Source organism: Calidris pugnax, unplaced genomic scaffold (assembly GCF_001431845.1).
Source record: "Calidris pugnax isolate Ruff unplaced genomic scaffold, ASM143184v1 scaffold157, whole genome shotgun sequence".
Taxonomy (NCBI): domain Eukaryota; kingdom Metazoa; phylum Chordata; class Aves; order Charadriiformes; family Scolopacidae; genus Calidris; species Calidris pugnax.
Window position 1 is genome coordinate 768,644 of NW_015090992.1, and position 17,071 is coordinate 785,714.

The window sequence follows — 17,071 nt, forward strand, 5'->3', positions numbered from 1 at the left end:
CACAGGCCACTTGTCGTTGTGCACCTTGTCAGCAAGGGTATGCACCCCAACGGATGGGTATAGCTTCTTGGTCATTGTGAGACAGACCTCTGGGCATATAAAGATACCTTAACTTCCAAGAGAAAGGCCTCTCCTGCTTCTGTTTGGAGAAGGCACATGCTGCTGCTTTAACATTTACTCTTCCAGTTTGAAAGTTAACAAAGTGGTGATTCCCACCAGCTTGTTTCCCCTCTCTCCTAAATGCAGGTGTCAGCCCCTACCAGTCTTGACTCTGAAAACATGTTCCACACCAGCTCGTCGGGAGGCAGAGCAACCCAAAGACTGCATGACACACTTGCTAAGTGCCAGGAAGTTTTTGCCCCACACCACAGGGAAGACAATCACTCGTACTGAAGCAGAACACCATTCAGCGCAGTTGTAGCCTCACAGACCTGAAGCCTAGCTCCCACTAGGAGAGCATAAACCAGGGTTTAAGTATGCAGGCAAGATTTATAGGATCCCACAAAGCTTATACAAGAAATGTTAACTAAAGAAGAACACTCGCCAAAGTGAAGGGAGTCCTGCTTTCCCATTTCAAAACAAAAACTGTGAAACAGTGTACTACGCAGGGCGAACCTTCACTGCGTGTGTAGCCAAGTGATGAGATTAACCTTGATCTAATTTTAATTTTTAGCTTTGAAAGCATAGGGTGAAGTCACTCACGTGTGACTTCAGCTAACGGTATCATACCATTATTTGGATCAACCACTTCTCCAGCAAAGAGGAGGATCTAGAAAAGCTGCTGCATACTTTACCTCTTTACTTACTGGAACAGATGAGAGCCAATGCTATACAAGTTGGCATTGTACTTTAACAAGAGGTTCCTTTCCGCTGCCCTCCAAACCTCACTCTCAAAGCTTACATTTAAATGCATGGAAAAACTTAATCAACAATTATTTAGTAAATTATGGAGTATGATAGAGGTCTGAATTTATTAGACATTGATTTTCAAATAAAAGTTCTGTCACCCAGCTATACTGGGAAACACCAAAATTGATAAGGTTCTTCAGTACTTCCAAGCATCTGTCATTTGAGATAACAACTTGCCATTTATCATCATGCTCTTAAACTTAGATTTCTCAACTAGTTTCTAGTTCAACATACATTAGTGGAGTTAACACCAAACTTTTCTTGCTTATAAGCAGCTTTGCAACAGATTCTCATAAGTTATTGTTCCAATGTATTTCCTCAGATCCCAGAGGACTACTGAGGAAGCAGGAGTCACAACAGTCCTTCACTGTAGGCAAAACAAATTACACATGCAACAAATTTTCAGATACTACTGTTCCAGCTTAATCATACCAGGTATTCCACAACTTTTAGAGGCCAAAGCAAGGTTTATTTTTCTTAGGCAACCACCACTGTTCCTAACACAGTAGCAGCAAACGTTCCCTTATACCAGACACCTGAATGGCTTTAAGTTCTGCTCATGGTTCTGGCAAATAATATCAGGTGTGTGCAATAAGCATTTTCACATATGAGAAACTACTTCCAGCATTAATCTGTTAAACTATTTACATTATTCCCTATCCCCCACCAATAAAAAAAGGCTTTGTTAGACAAGAAAGTTGTATTGAATTCACTTCCTTTTATTGCAGTGACATCCCCCTGGTACAAAGTATTAACTGCAATAATTACGTTAAAACATTAGAAAAGCATTTGTGTGTGACAGTTACAGTACAGTATCAAATCTTACATCTTCAAACCAAGTGGGCCATTACCCACTAACGCTCAAATCTTTAAATTATTTTCAGTTATTTTTAAATATGTAATGTCAGAAAAAGCATATAAAAAGAATGTATGTAAAAGGAAACCTAAATACAAATATAAGTGAACAAATAAATAATTGATTTTCTCCAGCTATTACTGTCTTACTAAACCCATACAAAGAAACCTAATCTATAGAAGGTATGAATTGCCATGTCATTTTTCAAGTAATTAATAGTGATTGGAACATAACTAAATTTGGCGTCAAAATCAAAGCAGAAGTTGGAGTGACTGCCACCAACTGACATCCGTTGCAAACGATTACCATTAACTGCTGAAATTTTAGTGTAGCAAATAATCATGAAACTTGATCCATGCCTAGCATTAGTGGACTTCTGAGAGTGCATGTGAAAAGCATTCTACGTTATTTCACAGACATTACCTTAACTATCCCCATATGCATATTTAGATATATTTTATATAATTTTATACACATATATGCATGTATACACACACTTCATTTGGTTTCTGTGTTACAGATCACAAGCAATGGTTTCCTGAATGGGCAAAAAACCTTTCAAATAAGTGTACCTGTGCACATTTATTTATTTTATTTTTTTTAAGATAGCAGCACTAAGTCCATGCCTTACTGTCCATCTGTTCAAAAGAATGTAACCCACAAAATAAGAAGAAACATGGCAATGATTCCATATTCACAATGCGACATCCTTATCCCATAAAAAACACTGTAAAGCCTATAATCGATATGTTGGTTATGTTTGATTCCCACCCCCCCACCTGGAAGGAAAACAGCACTTTTACTGCAAACGGTCTTGTCTTATAATGTTTATCATAACAAGCTGGGTTCATGCTGGCATCAGTTATCTCACACTTAGCAGCAAAACATGCATGTTTGGTTTTCTTATTTTTTTTATTATTTTTTTTTAAGTGATTCAATAGTCTCAAATCCAATTGACAGAAATAGCAAAAAGATTTTCTGCAGTTTACCAAGAACTTGACACCAGTGTCTACTGCACTGCGTAGAATGTTTTTATCTTTAAAACACAACAACTTGAAGCTCTACTTTGCCACACAACGATTATGCTTTGTCCTTCAAAAGAACAGTTACATTTCAATTTGATCTTGTATTTAGCATAAAAATACATCTTTTCTGTGCATCCTTAAATGAAAGTCACTCAACCACTGGTAAACTGATCCAGTAGCACATCCAATGCTAATATCAAAAGCTTGTGAAATGTTTTTAGGCAATCCTTTCTATCCAAAATATAATAGGAATTTAAAAAACAGTTCACATTACTAACCTTTATACAAAGGCTCAAGTGAAATTTCTTGTGTAGGTGTTCATAGTAGACTAAATTATGAAGTTTTCAAAATACACAATGAAAGGGCACACAAGATTGGCAGTTTCTTTATTGAACATAGAAAATGTATAAAGTAGGATGTATGGAATAGATCTAAATTGCTAGACAATCAAACCTGAGTATTATTTAATCAGACTAAATGTATTTTCTGACAACTGAATGAATTGACCTAAAAACATCTCCCCCGGTAACTAGTGGTCCTTTTAACCATTTGTTGAAAAATGCCAGAGAACTGTAGCTTTTACATGTCATATTGGATAGCAAGATTCCACATAGTGTTTACTGTTTTCTGTTAGATAGCATCACATTGCTTATATTATCCCCATTCAAGCCTTAGGTTGAGTTTTGTTTCAAAATAAGTTGAAAGTGACACCAAAACATAATAAGCCAAGAACTAGGACAGGTCTTTTCCTTTTCTTCTAATCTGAAGTAAGATAAAAAGCCTTAGCCAGGAAGATGAATCTGGTTTCCTATTAGAGCTACAGAGCAGAGACTGGCCACTATCCTTTACCAACGTAGCTGATGTTAGCTGTCTATCTCAGACTAGTGCCAAAGAAGTACACTTTTTCAAATTTGAGAAAAGGGCGCTCTCTGCTAGTAAAATTAGTTTTATTTGAGGTTACAAAATTTAGTAGCATGAAGTCTTGATAATAACATCAGGAATTTGTTTTAGTTCAACTGACCTGCCCCAATTCTCACCTATAAATCTAACAGATATAATAATAAAAAAAACCAAAAACTTTCTCACAACAGAAAACATACAGTACTAAGAACTAATAGCTCAATGGAAGACTGAAAAGCAGCATTCATTTTTATTGTAATATGGAAGAGACTAGAAACTAAAAGAAGTCTGAGCTAAACTATTAGTTGAAGGCAGATTTTGACATTCTATATAAATTTACAAAGTAGGATGTATGGATGAGATTTGGTTAATTTCAGAAGGCACCTCAAGGCTAAAAGGCTTTTATAAATCTATAATCCTTTCATTGATCAAAAATAAAACATTTTATTGCTGCTATTCAAATAGCAAACAAAAAGCTTGTCTTGTTCTTCAGTCTAATAAGGAGTCCTCCCCCATTAAGCAAGATTAAATTACAGAAAATATAGAATAAAACTGAAGATGTCACAACTTTAGAAATACAGTGACTTTCCTTGTGTGCTTTCAAGTCAGTGAAATAGTGAAAGAAGAGTCACTTTATGCCTTTGTAATATTAATAAACTATAGACCATGTCAGTCACTCTCCCCTGGGCACTGAAGTACCATTTCATCGCAGCTGTCCCTTGTGCAGTACTCTTAGGAATAGAAGGTAAGAACGCTCTGATGATTCCCACGAACAAGGAGAATTGGTGGCAGATCTTTAGAAAGAGCTTCTAACCAGGCCATGTACAGCGCGCTAGAAACGGCACCTTTTCGTGCAACTGGCAAACTCCTACAATTCACAAAGAAGAAAAGCATTCAGTACTTAGAAACATATGGTAGAGTACATGTCGTGTCATATAAATATGAAAGCATGATTCTGCAAAGAGGTAGATATTAAGTCAAATTTCAGAACCTTTTTAGTTTTGGGGTTTTTTTTCTTAAAGTTTAGTTAATGAGTTAAGAATTCATATCTTAAGCACCTTTTCATTTATTTACCCCTTGCTTTTGGCCTCTTTTGACCACCATTTTGTATTCAGGCAGTTTCACAAAGAATTCTCCTCAGCTGAAGACAGTTTCTTGAAAGACCCTTCAAGATTTTAAAATACAGCTTTTTCTTACAATGCCAGGTTGGTGCAGTCTAATACTGCTTCTCACAGTCCACATGCCATGCTCTTTTCTTTTGAAAAACACTACTCTAAATCTCTTTGCCCTATTCAGACTTTACTTGTAGCACTACTTCATGGAGCTCTGAAGCAGGCTCCTGAAGAAAAACACAGTAAAGAAACCTACAATGTGCATTCTGCTTGTTTACACCAAAACTAATTCCATGGAACTTCATCAGCAGCATGACGATCTAACTTATCTAGAGAGACTTCCTAGGAAAAGAACTGAAAGGACAGACTTGAAAGAGAGGGGAATAGCTGGCATGTGGGAGTGGAAGGAATGTGAGAATCCTGAGCCACACTACAAATATGGAGATAACCACCTAAAAAGCAGCTTATCATAAGCACGAAACTCCACAGGGCATTTTTCGTTCATCAGTGTAGTACCCCCATACTTCTAATAAATACTTTCCACACTGAAGCTTGAGTATTTCTGTACTTTAATGTCAAGGCACAGTCTTTTTCCGAATCTGCATTTGCATGTGTTTGTATTTCAAATTACAGTTCTATATCTATTAAGGTAACAGCACAGATCTTTTACTTACATGACAATTATGTTAGCTGTACTTGAATGTTCTTTCAGCAACTCATTTAGCCTGATCTGGCGGTAAGTCTGTAATTAAAATGAAACTTGTTAGGAAGTTCCATGAAACCACAAGAAATTCTTTTATTCAAGAAAAATGAAAATCAGTTATGTTCAGTTGGTATGAGTCACTTATAGAAAGCAGGCACTTCCACCTCAGTTTGGCAATTGGTTCGTTTTTCCAAAACGCCTATGGTTGCAAGGCTGGGAGAAGAAAGCAGTAAGCTTAAAATGTCAAATAAGTCAAGTAAGTACTATGAAAGCTAAATTTAAGATAGTTTTCTAATACTGATATCACCCCTCATAGCTCTTAGAAGCAAGGGCCCCTTATGTTCTCTTCAAGTTTCTGTATCTACATCTACATTCTAGAAGCTCATAATGAGCAAGTCTTACACAAGTCAAGCCCCATCTTCATTTGGTAAGCATTAGACCTCCCTTTTTTAACTACCCTATCCTGTCTTAAAAATCTGAGGTAGCTTCCTCAGTAATTTCTAACTAACTTTCTAGCAAAGATTTTGAGTAAACCGTTTGTCATGGTTCTGTTTTTTCCAGGTGAGCTGAGATCTAGTTAGTCTGCAGGCTGTATCTGCAGCAACAATTAAACTATCAGCAGAGAAAAGAATAAATCACTTCAGTTATCTCACTGAAATGAGTTTGGCAGTGTTAGTACACATGAGGAACAGCAAGGCATCAAGCAGTTCATTAACTATAAAGTAACTGTACTTTATAAAATCTTCCTCCCTCAGCCCCTTAATAATATGGTGTTAAGAGATCTCAGCAGCAGTTGCTAACCTACCCATTACATAGATTCCTTCAGTTTGGGTTTTTTTGTTTGTTTGTTTTGTTTGTTTGCGGGTTGTTTTTTTGTTTGGTTGGTTGGTTGTTTTTTTTTTTTACACCTTACAATGCAGAATGACCTACAATTCACATTTCTTCTCTACTGCAAATCCTCACAGAGTTGTAAAAAACCAGACAGGAGAAAGATGATAAGGGTGGAATATACATACTCAGGACCATCTTGAAGAACTTAGGATAACTGAAACTTTAACCCATCTTTCTTTAGATACTTGTGTATCTGCATCCTGTTATAGGATGCTACCTGGGCCTCCTCCATAGAAGCACTTGAGAAGGAATACATCTTATGTCTCTGTATCACACAACTGCTTGGGAAAAATGTCAAATCTTCAATTACTCCTTAACACCACAATTAGATGTGGTGTGGTGGGTTTTTTTTTAATAACAAAGCAAAATGTGTTAGTTTGGTCAAAAAAGTCAGAGAGTTAAATACAGAACTGTATTACTATAAATTAACTGCTGAAATACTGTTCATTTTTTTTGGTGAACTGTCTAAATGGTTTTAGATGCTGCTGTCCATCAGCCATTCATAAAAACAGCTATGGAAGAGACAGAATAACAAGACGGAACTCACTGATATCACATCCACAAATGCAGTAGGAAAAAAAAACGTTTGACAACATTTAACATAATGCTCTAAAGAATACAGAACCTTTGTTTTGTAAAGCTCAAGTTCGTTATCTGTTATCCTCCATGGTTCATCCTCCTTCATTTTATCTGCAATTTCTTGTTCTTTATCATCTTCATGAAGTCGGAAGGGCTCTATCATTTCTTCAAAAGCTGCAATACTGGAATGATTAAGCGAACAGTCATATTAAAACATGTATGAGTCTGTATGTCAGCAATGACTTTCATAGTATCAGAAAGTAACCTTTATTACCATGTAAAAATAAAATGAACTGAAATTTTTTCACTGCCAATTGCAGTTAGAACATCAAATTTGCTATTTGTATACACAGACATAACAATTAGGGACATCAGTAGAAGCTTTCACTGTTCATCATGCAAGTAAGTATAAAGTTTTAGCTAGTTCAAGAAGAAAAAAAAAAACGAACAACTTTTCCTAGAGTTTTACTGTAACTGTTTGAAAGTTGAAGAGTACCACTATAGAGAATGTATACTAACTAACAGCAGCTTCTTCAGAATTAAATTTGAAAGAGAAGTTTATGCATCACACAACTAAGTAGCTATGAAGTCTCATGCTAGTAAGATCAGGATTTTGGCTCTGATACTTTAATTTTGCTTTTTAATCTTTACAATACAATCCAACAGCTCATTCAAATGCAAATAACCGCTGCCATCATGTTTAGTCTTCCCGTTGCCCTTGTTAGAATGCAGGGTGTTACTTTGAATTTGCTTAAACTTTAGCAAGAACTTTGAAAGAAAACCTTTCTGAAGACAAAAGACGCATTAATTTCTACTAGAAAGAACAACTTACATTACCCTACTTGCTCTACCTTATCTCAAGGATTCTCGAACAGCAAACTAAGGCTGCCACAAGTTATGGAAGTAACTTGTCTTTGAATAGCCCCAGAACGTGAGATGTGAGAAAAATAAGCAAAATTCTTAGCGGAACATATTGAAATGTATGCCTTACATCCAATGAAGTAACTGCATTTTGATGCTATTTGAATGTTGGATTTCTTTATAAAGATGACAAGGTATTGCCAACCTCCTGTGGTTGCAAATTACAGTGTGGAAAGTTTAACAAACTTTAAGGGATACCTCTTAGGATACATTACTGATACTAGTATCAGTATGTGTAAGGTGTTAGTTTCCATATAGTTAAACACTCCCCCCATGCCTATTTTTTAACTGAGCTGTTCCCATTCCACCCGGAAGTTCACACACTACTTAAAAAAACCATCTTTTTTTCTACCCTTGGTGGTCTTTACTGACGTTAGTTGATACAATGACTTCACCTTCATCAAAAGGGAACAATCAAATGTGATCTCCTATTTTTTGGCTGAACAAAAAGGAGAAGTATTAACAATATTCTATTACACAGCACAGCAACTGTTAAAAAAAAAAAATATCATCTTCCTCCACTTAGTTTACAGCTATTGTTAATCCCGACTGGTATCTTAGAAAGGCTTTGGATATATTGCGAGGACTGTATCCACAGAGATAGAATGCATTGCTCTCAGAGAAAAAACCCACGGATCAATTCTATAAAATAAAAAGTAATTCCATGTAAATCTACAATCTCAACTTTTTACGTATAAATGCGTGCTACCTCTAAGCTTACAGGTTTTCCAGTAGCAGGAGCAAAGATACTCAAAAGCATCAGAGTGCCAGAAGTACTCTACTGTTTTAGTTGCTTAATTTTGCTATGCATTTAAGAAAAGGTGATTAAAAAGCAGGGTATAAAAGAATGCATATCAGCATTCACCATTTACCTAAGTTGTAAAACAGTCTTTCCTAGCTTGCAAAACACATTAAATTATTCAGATACACGTATAACCATTTTTACAACTTCAGTGTACTGAAGAATACTTGAAGGGAAAGGACAACAGTATTTTTAGATCCCACGCGTTGTTATAAATTTGTGCTGAAAGCCCTCTAAAATTAGTACTTTTGAAACTCAAAAATCAGAAGCATCACATATATGATCATTCCTGTGAAAATTAAGTCCAAGCAATCTTTTAAAAAGGAAAAAAGAAATAAAATAAAATCAAGCTTTGGTACATTAAACTAAGACCCCAAGAAAGATAAAGATCATTTAAGTCTGAGTATTTCTGTTTTTAGAGAAGATTGCTCCAGACAAATCGGATTTTTTAATCCATATTTTTCTACATCTAATATGTCTAAGGGCCAGAGATTTAAAAACCACAAAATTTTATGTTCTTGGATATAGGTGTTACTGCTTAATTTATTTCCTGCCTTTTCGTGAAACACTGGATGTCATAGGAACTACTCTAGCAAAACTTTATGCAGGAAAGGATGAGGTATTCTGAATTCATTAAAGACATCAAAAATTCAACTAACAAACAAGTTGGGTTTTTTGAGACTTACTTTTCTTTCTTTGGCTTAGTATTAATATCCCCAAGAACCATAATGTCCGAGAAGTCTATCCGAAATTTGCTCAGCAAAGTAGCCATCCTGTATCGGAAAAAACAAGCCTTTAAACATGATCAAATTTTTAATTATTTCATGGGGTAAATTGGTATGTGTTTGGTAATAAACACAATAAGAAAAAAGAGCAACTTAAATATGATAGGAAAAAAAAAAATCAAATTGACCTGGCATACAGCTATAAATCATCATCATGCTTTGGAAAAATCCCCAACATTTTAAAATCATAAAACTAAGGAAAGAGCTCTCCCTTAAGGACAACCTCAGAAAATATTTGGGAAAAAACCAAACCACAATGCTAGTGTCAGACAATGCTGCAGTTGGAAGAGGGCTACTATGAAGAGAAAGTCATCTACCATGTAACATGCTCTGTTAGCATTTAAAATGAGATTTTTAAAGGTAAACTTACGCTCTTCTGTCATGATCAATCCTGTTTATTTTTCCACCAATGAACACTCTGATCTTACAGTCTTTCCACTTCTTCTTGGTTGTAATAAGATACGGAATCAACAGTGTCAAACCTGCATGTTGACCAGGATTTAGGAAGATTCAGAAAACATCTTATTGTGTTAGAATTTAATACTACAAATTTGTAATATATACACAAACTGACTGAAACATACCTATTAACAATTAATTCAAAATCACTTTTTTTTCCCCCAAATGTTTATTTTTAAAGTATAAAGCACATTACCTCCATCATCAAAGAGCCACCAGACATCAATATTGCTTTTGCCTTGTTTCTTCTGAAACTGAGTACTAGCATCAAGAAGTCTTTGGTCAGCCAAGTTTAAAGGAGAAGATGGGCTCTTTGAATCTGGAAAAAAGTATAATGAAATTTCATTTTTGAAGTCTTTTGCTTTATCATCCTGAAATTCATCAGATGCAACTTCGTATTTTGTGATGTCCCTAAGTTTAAATAAAAATTTTTTCTTCACCCTCAATCCGATTCCAAATTTTGATTGAATGTATATGAAATAAGCTCTATTTAGGGAGTCTGCAAACTCACAATTGCAGAAATTAAAGATTTGAATCTCAAGTCATTTAGCAGACGTGACAAATAAAGGATCTGTAAGATCTGTTACAGTCATTTATCTGGACAATTTAACTAGTCTTTCATACAGACCTCAGCGCATTGTTGCAACCTCTCTCATATAACAAAACTTGCCTAAAAACACACAGATACTAATTTACATGTAAATACCACACCATAAGAACTTTTCTTCTTTACTTAATCCATTTTTCTTTAAAACTGTGGTGAACATAAAAGCTAGTTCTGCATATCGGAATTCTATCTTTTGCCAGAAGTACTGTTTTGCATGTGCAAGGCCCTGAAGCACAATATCGACTACTTTGCATAACAAAGTTATTTAATTTGCTGAGACCAAGAAAACAATGGCATTTTCAATTAGACTAACAGAGGTAAATTTATTTTTTTAAAAGTAGAGGAAAAAAACTAACCCCTTTCCCTTAATTAAAGCTTCAGTCTGAGCAAGAGCCAGGATTTTGATATTCATCGCAGTCCTTGTTTTATTAGGAATTTTTGAATTTTGAGTACATCTGTGACTGATTTACATTAATATACTACTTTACTGCATACTGGGACTTCTTCCAAACTGCCATCTTGTGCCTCAAAATGTAATCTCACTTTAGATTATTAAAACACAACAGCTTCTAGCTGCTGAAATTATGAAGAAAATGTCAAAAAAAAGGCAAGATTAATTAAGGCAAAAAATTTTGCTTAACTCAAAAAGGTCTGAAATAAACCATGAAGTAAAAACTGCTCAATTCATCTCTCAAAATGCTGTTTATTCGAATGACTACTTCATGTTATTTCAGGTGTTAATCTCACTGAGTGGCTATATCATGCCTTAATTTGCAAGTTGTTGAACAATTTCAAGTAACACAGCAACAACTACAGCTTTAGAAGTTCTACAGAATAGTCTGATGGAGCACTTCCACTTCACCATTAGGTAGAATTTCCCTTACTCCTAAATCAAGTAAGGACCCAGACAGACACCTGAGACAGAGAACTAAGCAAGCTCCTGAACACGTTTCAAATGTTACTTTAGAACAAAAGCTTTAAAAGAAATAAATATCTAACATAAAGATCTTAGAAACATGCACAATCCTTTCTAAGTAGCAACTTGTTTTGGGAATTTCCACAAAGTTGCATTTTCCTATAGCCTAATCCCTAAAAATGAAACCCATTCCAAAGCAGAAATGAAGAAACGATAAATCAACGTTGCATGGTTGGTATGTATATATGTAGAAAGGAAAACTGAAATTAACAATGTGAAAGAATGATTTAACACAAAAAGGTGGAAAATGCCTGCCTTTTTTCAACAGTGGTTGTGTTGGAGTCTTTCCATCCTCGTCCTCCTCTGGAAGATTTTTAAAGATACAAAATAAAAAGGTTAATTTCCTTTGTGATGTTAATGAAGACACTACTAGTGCGTATTAAAAAAAATTGAAACTAAAGATGTAGAATGACATGGAATTTCATACAAAGAAAAGAACACAAATGCAGTCTACCAGACCCTGAGATCTATTTGTACCTTAAAAAAACCCACCCAAACATCACATTGCTAAGTTAACTATCAAGTCACTCCAAGCTTTTATGTAAAAAGAAGAGGAAAGTTGGTTATTGTCATATCAAGCTATCCTTAACAATTTGTGTCTGTTAACATGAATATAATATTCTAGTCTGAGGGGAAAAAATGTTCATAAATTTAGCAGCCTTAAAATCACACTTACTAAATAGATGTGTGGCACTATTCTCAAGCAATTTTTAATGCCTGTCAAACTCATTAACAAAGGAAAACCATTGTAGGTCATTGTCTAACACCTGTTTTATTCAGAAGACTTGACATGAAAGATTTATTTTACATACTGGTAAGCTCTAAACCAAAGTACTTAAGTGATTAGACATCAATGGCTAGAAAAGCACAACACACATCTGTTCTGCAGACACAAAAATCCCTTTAATAATTCCTTGATGAGGAAAGAGGGGAAGTGAAGAGGGAAGAGAGAGAGACAGTAGACTGAGAACTGAAATTTGATTGCTAACTAGCAAGTTACCTTTATGTGGAGTGGGAGTTCTTTCACTAGATGATGGAGCAAAAACTATAGAAGTGTCTGTCTCAGACTTCTTGCTATAATCCACTTTTACTATGACGTCCTTGGTACACGGAGATTTTTCTTGGGATGACAGTAACTCTTCTTTAAGAAAGCAAAGAAACATGTTATAAACAACTTAATTGTTCCAAATGTTATCAACAGAGGTTCGTGACTATATTGAGACGGTTCACCGTTTGTTAAATCTACTGCAACTGTTATGCTATAGAAAAGAGAGGAGAAAAACATGAAAGAAGAAAACAACCACCAAAAAAATCTTATATGAAAAGCTACAGAATACAGAGAGGGCTCCTCCTCCCAGCAGAACTATAATTTCCTGCTACATCTTTCCGAGATTTTGCATGTTGATTGCATTACCATGGGCTAAACATAAGTAATACTGAGGAAGTACAACCAGGAGGGAAAAGAATTGGTGAAACATTTTCCATTTCCACTCAAACTCCAAGAGGGAGATGTGCCTTATCTAAGTGCCAGACCAAGTATGTATCACAGCCTAGTTATCTTTCCCAGGTTTGGCTTCAGTGGAGCTACTTGGTAGCTGTCAGACTTAAAGCAAACTCACAGTCCCCAGTAGATACTAAGACTCTTCTGACACCTTGGTGGTTTATTTCCCAGTCTTCTCAGCAGTGTTGTTTCCACACTGCAGGTTCACTCCTTGCCATTTCTCAAACTACTCTGCCCTCCTGCACACAGTGCCAGGCTCTCTGCCTCTCTCCAAATCCTAACACATTCACGTTTCCAGTGAAGGAACAACTCTCCCCACTTCCAGGAGGATTTTTAATAAATTATTTTCATTTAACAATTTCAGAAAGCAGTATTAAAAGGCAATTAGAACAGCTATTCACTAGATGAAACAAAATAAATCTTACCTTGGCCCTGAAGGTGAGAAATGTCCAGGCCTTCCTTTAGGCGGATTACAACTACGCCATACTGAACATCAAAGGCATCACTAAACAGAAGGAACAAAAATAAAATATTTTACAACTTCTTCTTTCCCAAAGGACCAACTTTACACACCCTCTTTGAAGAGATTCTAGTGATTAAACACTGCCATCTAAAATCCTAAATCATAAATTTGTGTTACAATTTCAGTTTCAATTCCAAACTATCAACTGCATCAGTGAACTGAACACCATATCCTGAAAAGCAACACACAGAAAGGATATCTATTCCCTCCCCTCCCTCTCACCCCTATGCAAACCGAGATTAAATAAAAGCAACGTGAACAGGTCAGTCAATTTCTGCACAGATGATGACAAGATATACTGGGAAATCCAAATTTTCCTCTCTCCCATCAATAAAGGGATTTATTTTGAGTAGATCTCCTTGACCTGAGAACCAAAATTTCTGACATCTTTCCAAAACATTTGGGTATTAAAAACACTTACACAGTTGTAATTTATACTCAAAGTAGCTATAAGTTAGCTGTAATGTGCCTATTCTCATTGTATCTGATGGGGAACAAACTCACACCTTTAAAAAAAGAGGGAAAATTTCCTTATTGTAGAAACAAGCAAAAACCCGGAATAAATGGCTGAATAAAAGCAGAGTAAAATGAAGGACAGCTCCTCTCCCCGCAAGACGTAACACAGATAAAAATGAACTTAACCATAGCATACAATTTGCATTAGCCATTAATCATCAGCCCTTTAAATATAAATACCTCATTAAAAGCAATCATAAATTAAAGAACTCCCTTCCATGTCATTTCCACAGACAGAAATTTCTCAAGACTTCACCGATTAAACACTTCTCTTTAGAAGTGGTAAAACTTGATTAGAAATATTCAAAGTATCAACATATTCTATAACAAATGCAAGAAAAGTTGAGGTTGATTTGTGAAGAAAATGTTTTGGCCATTAGTGAACATTTTTAATTTACTGTTTGATTTGTTAAAACTGCACAGATTAGATGTGTTTCTATTGTGTGCTTCAGAAACTTTCAATTTTCCAGAAATACGGCTGACCTACAGTTATTACCTCCGGAGGTTTCTCTTTTGGGATGTGGAGAACCACATGACTTGTTGGGCTTGACAGATCTTCCAGCACAAGCCGTTCCAAACAAAATAGGAAAAAACAGAAAAACCAAGAACAAACCAACGTGTTTCCTTATTTTTCACTGCATTTGGTGTTCCTGCTTTTCTCTTAAGGGACTAGAAGAGTGTGGGGGTGTGATTTTTTTTTTTCCCTTTCCTAATCTTTACCTGCAATCCCCCATCCTCTTTCTTTTAAATGTGGAGGAAATGAGAAGTGTAAAGCATAAATTAAGTGGGTTAAGCAGCACATAAGGAAAACAAAAAACCCTCAGTGTAAGTGCAAGTTTTCTTAATTGTTTGTAGCACAAGCTATTCTACTACATTTTTCAGCCAGAACTGGTCTGCCTTTCAGCACTGTCAAATTACACTGAGATTTCCTTTCCCTCCTTTTTGGCTACTATATTACAAGATACACAGCACTGACACTCAAGGTAAGTAAAATATTTCTTCTATGAGAGCAAGGTTTAATGAAGACAGAACTTCAGATAACTGTTGATTCATTCACTACTACACTTAATTTGTACAGAAGCAGTGTGCAAAAAAAAATCCTGCTTTCAATAGAAGCTATGCTTGAAATAATTCAGCAGACTGGCACATAAGACATTAATTCCATCTCTAAAGATACTAGCTTTTAAACCTCACACCTCTAGACACAGAAGGAATTATTATATAGAAATCTAATATGCTTAAACTATGAAGACTTGCTTATTAATTTCCATGTCAGAAAAAAATCCAAGGTATTGAAGACTGTTTGATCAGCAATATGGAAAAATCTCAGTCTACCTGCAAGAGGCTTCCTGCAACAAAGCTCTTCTTGACATATTACCAAACATACTGAACTAAGACACAAGAGCTGCATCTCTGCATTTTCTACTTACTGGAATAAATTGATATAGGTTTCAACATCTCTCATGTCACTTTGTCTCCAGTTTTTCTTAAATCCAACAACAAGAGTATTAGGTCTCATTCTACCCAGACCAGCAGCCTAAGAAAAACAAAAAATCTTTTTTAAAAACCATGTTATCAAAACAAAGAGACTATTTTCTTAATCAGAAAACAAAGTATTTTTCTTCAAAGTTTTAAGATAACTTTGCAAAATGAAAATATTTCTAAGTATAAAAATACTTGATATTCATCTTCACCATTCCGTAAAAAAAAAAAAAAAATTAAGAGAGAGCTATACCTGCATTAAGTATTGTCCTCCATCCCTCAAGTCCTCTGCATGCACTGGTGCATAGAAAGCCTTCATCTTGTTTTTAATCAGCCATCGCTGATATTTAGCCAAATCAGTTGAAAGTTCCTTCATAGCTTGCCTCCGAGGACCCTTTCAAAGTAAGGAAGCAAAAAGAGAAGAGGGAACAAGAACGTAAGAATTAGGAGCATGAGCAGTAATAAACTTCTCCCTCACCCTTTTTTTTTTTTTTATTTCACTGCTAGAATCCAATTCAAACTTGAAGAACCTCAAAACATGCTTCCATACTATCAAAACACCCCAAACCAACAAAATACCAGGCATTATCAGCAGCAAAGAGTGCACCAGATTCTGTCATTTAGGAAGAGTTGCTCAAGCACTCTTGTTCCTGCAGAGCACAACCCTCTTCCCCAGCAGGTGGCACAAGCTTGTCCTTCAAAATCTAATGTAGTTTTAAAAGGAAGGGGCTTTGTAATGAAACAAACAGATACTAGGTGATTTAATATTAGGCTTTATGAGAATATTTGTTTCAAGCTGTACAAGTGTGCCTCTGTGCGTACATAATCTAATCTGGAAACCTTTGCCACAGCAGTGTCACTTCGGCAGTTTTATGCTGCAAAGTCATCTCCTCTTTAAATACTTTCTTTTTATTACTTCCATCAGGAGGAATTATCGTGTTCCTCCTAGAAATCAAATTGCAGAACAGAGGACAAGATATAGTCAAGGACACAGTAGCCCTGTACACGAGACTGAATGGCACAAGGACAGAAACTGACCCAGGCTGTAATCCAATGTTCACTTTGCTCCTACAAAGCTTCCTCAGCATTTCAGCATCAAATGATCAAAAGCACCAATTTTGCAAAGTTTCCCCTGTAGTATACCTAACTGAAATAGTGATGGCCCGTACATAAGTAGATCCTATCAGTACATCCTTTTACACTTCTCAATGTGTAATAATGCTTTCAGTTAAAAAAACATACAAAAAAGCCCCACACAAACAGGAACAACAAACAAAAAGCAAATACGTAAAAAAAACCACCAAAACCCAAGGTAACTTGATTTTAAAGATAGAGTACACTTACCATATGTACATGGCCACAGATCATCAAGCCCACATTCTTGGTGAAAGCATGGACAAGGTGAAGCAAAGCTGGACGTGCATTTGGAGGCCCTGTCATAATTAAGCACTGAGGTCTAGATTTGTGAATAGATGAGAAGGGAAAAAAAAAAAGGTTAGAATTCCTTTCATCTGGAGTTCTGGG

General features: G+C 35.7%; 1 protein-coding gene across 2 annotated transcripts in view; it reads right to left on the reverse strand.

Annotated features, from left to right (window-relative positions):
• Nucleotides 1-1,607: 1,607 nt before the first annotated feature.
• SLC12A2 (solute carrier family 12 (sodium/potassium/chloride transporter), member 2) overlaps nucleotides 1,608-17,071 on the reverse strand; it is a 64,461-nt gene continuing 48,997 nt past the window's right edge. Inside the window, exons 16-27 of one of the 2 annotated variants that reach the window (XM_014954800.1) lie at nucleotides 16,892-17,003; nucleotides 15,801-15,941; nucleotides 15,496-15,602; nucleotides 13,452-13,531; nucleotides 12,526-12,666; nucleotides 11,781-11,828; nucleotides 10,139-10,261; nucleotides 9,854-9,965; nucleotides 9,385-9,471; nucleotides 7,022-7,157; nucleotides 5,477-5,544; nucleotides 1,608-4,558 (exon numbers count right to left, since the gene is read on the reverse strand). In XM_014954800.1, coding sequence (XP_014810286.1) covers nucleotides 4,423-4,558; nucleotides 5,477-5,544; nucleotides 7,022-7,157; nucleotides 9,385-9,471; nucleotides 9,854-9,965; nucleotides 10,139-10,261; nucleotides 11,781-11,828; nucleotides 12,526-12,666; nucleotides 13,452-13,531; nucleotides 15,496-15,602; nucleotides 15,801-15,941; nucleotides 16,892-17,003 — 1,291 coding nt within the window. In that variant the 3' untranslated portion in view covers nucleotides 1,608-4,422. The remainder of the gene's footprint in view (nucleotides 4,559-5,476; nucleotides 5,545-7,021; nucleotides 7,158-9,384; nucleotides 9,472-9,853; nucleotides 9,966-10,138; nucleotides 10,262-11,780; nucleotides 11,829-12,525; nucleotides 12,667-13,451; nucleotides 13,532-15,495; nucleotides 15,603-15,800; nucleotides 15,942-16,891; nucleotides 17,004-17,071) is intronic. The other variant, XM_014954801.1, reaches the window with a different exon arrangement.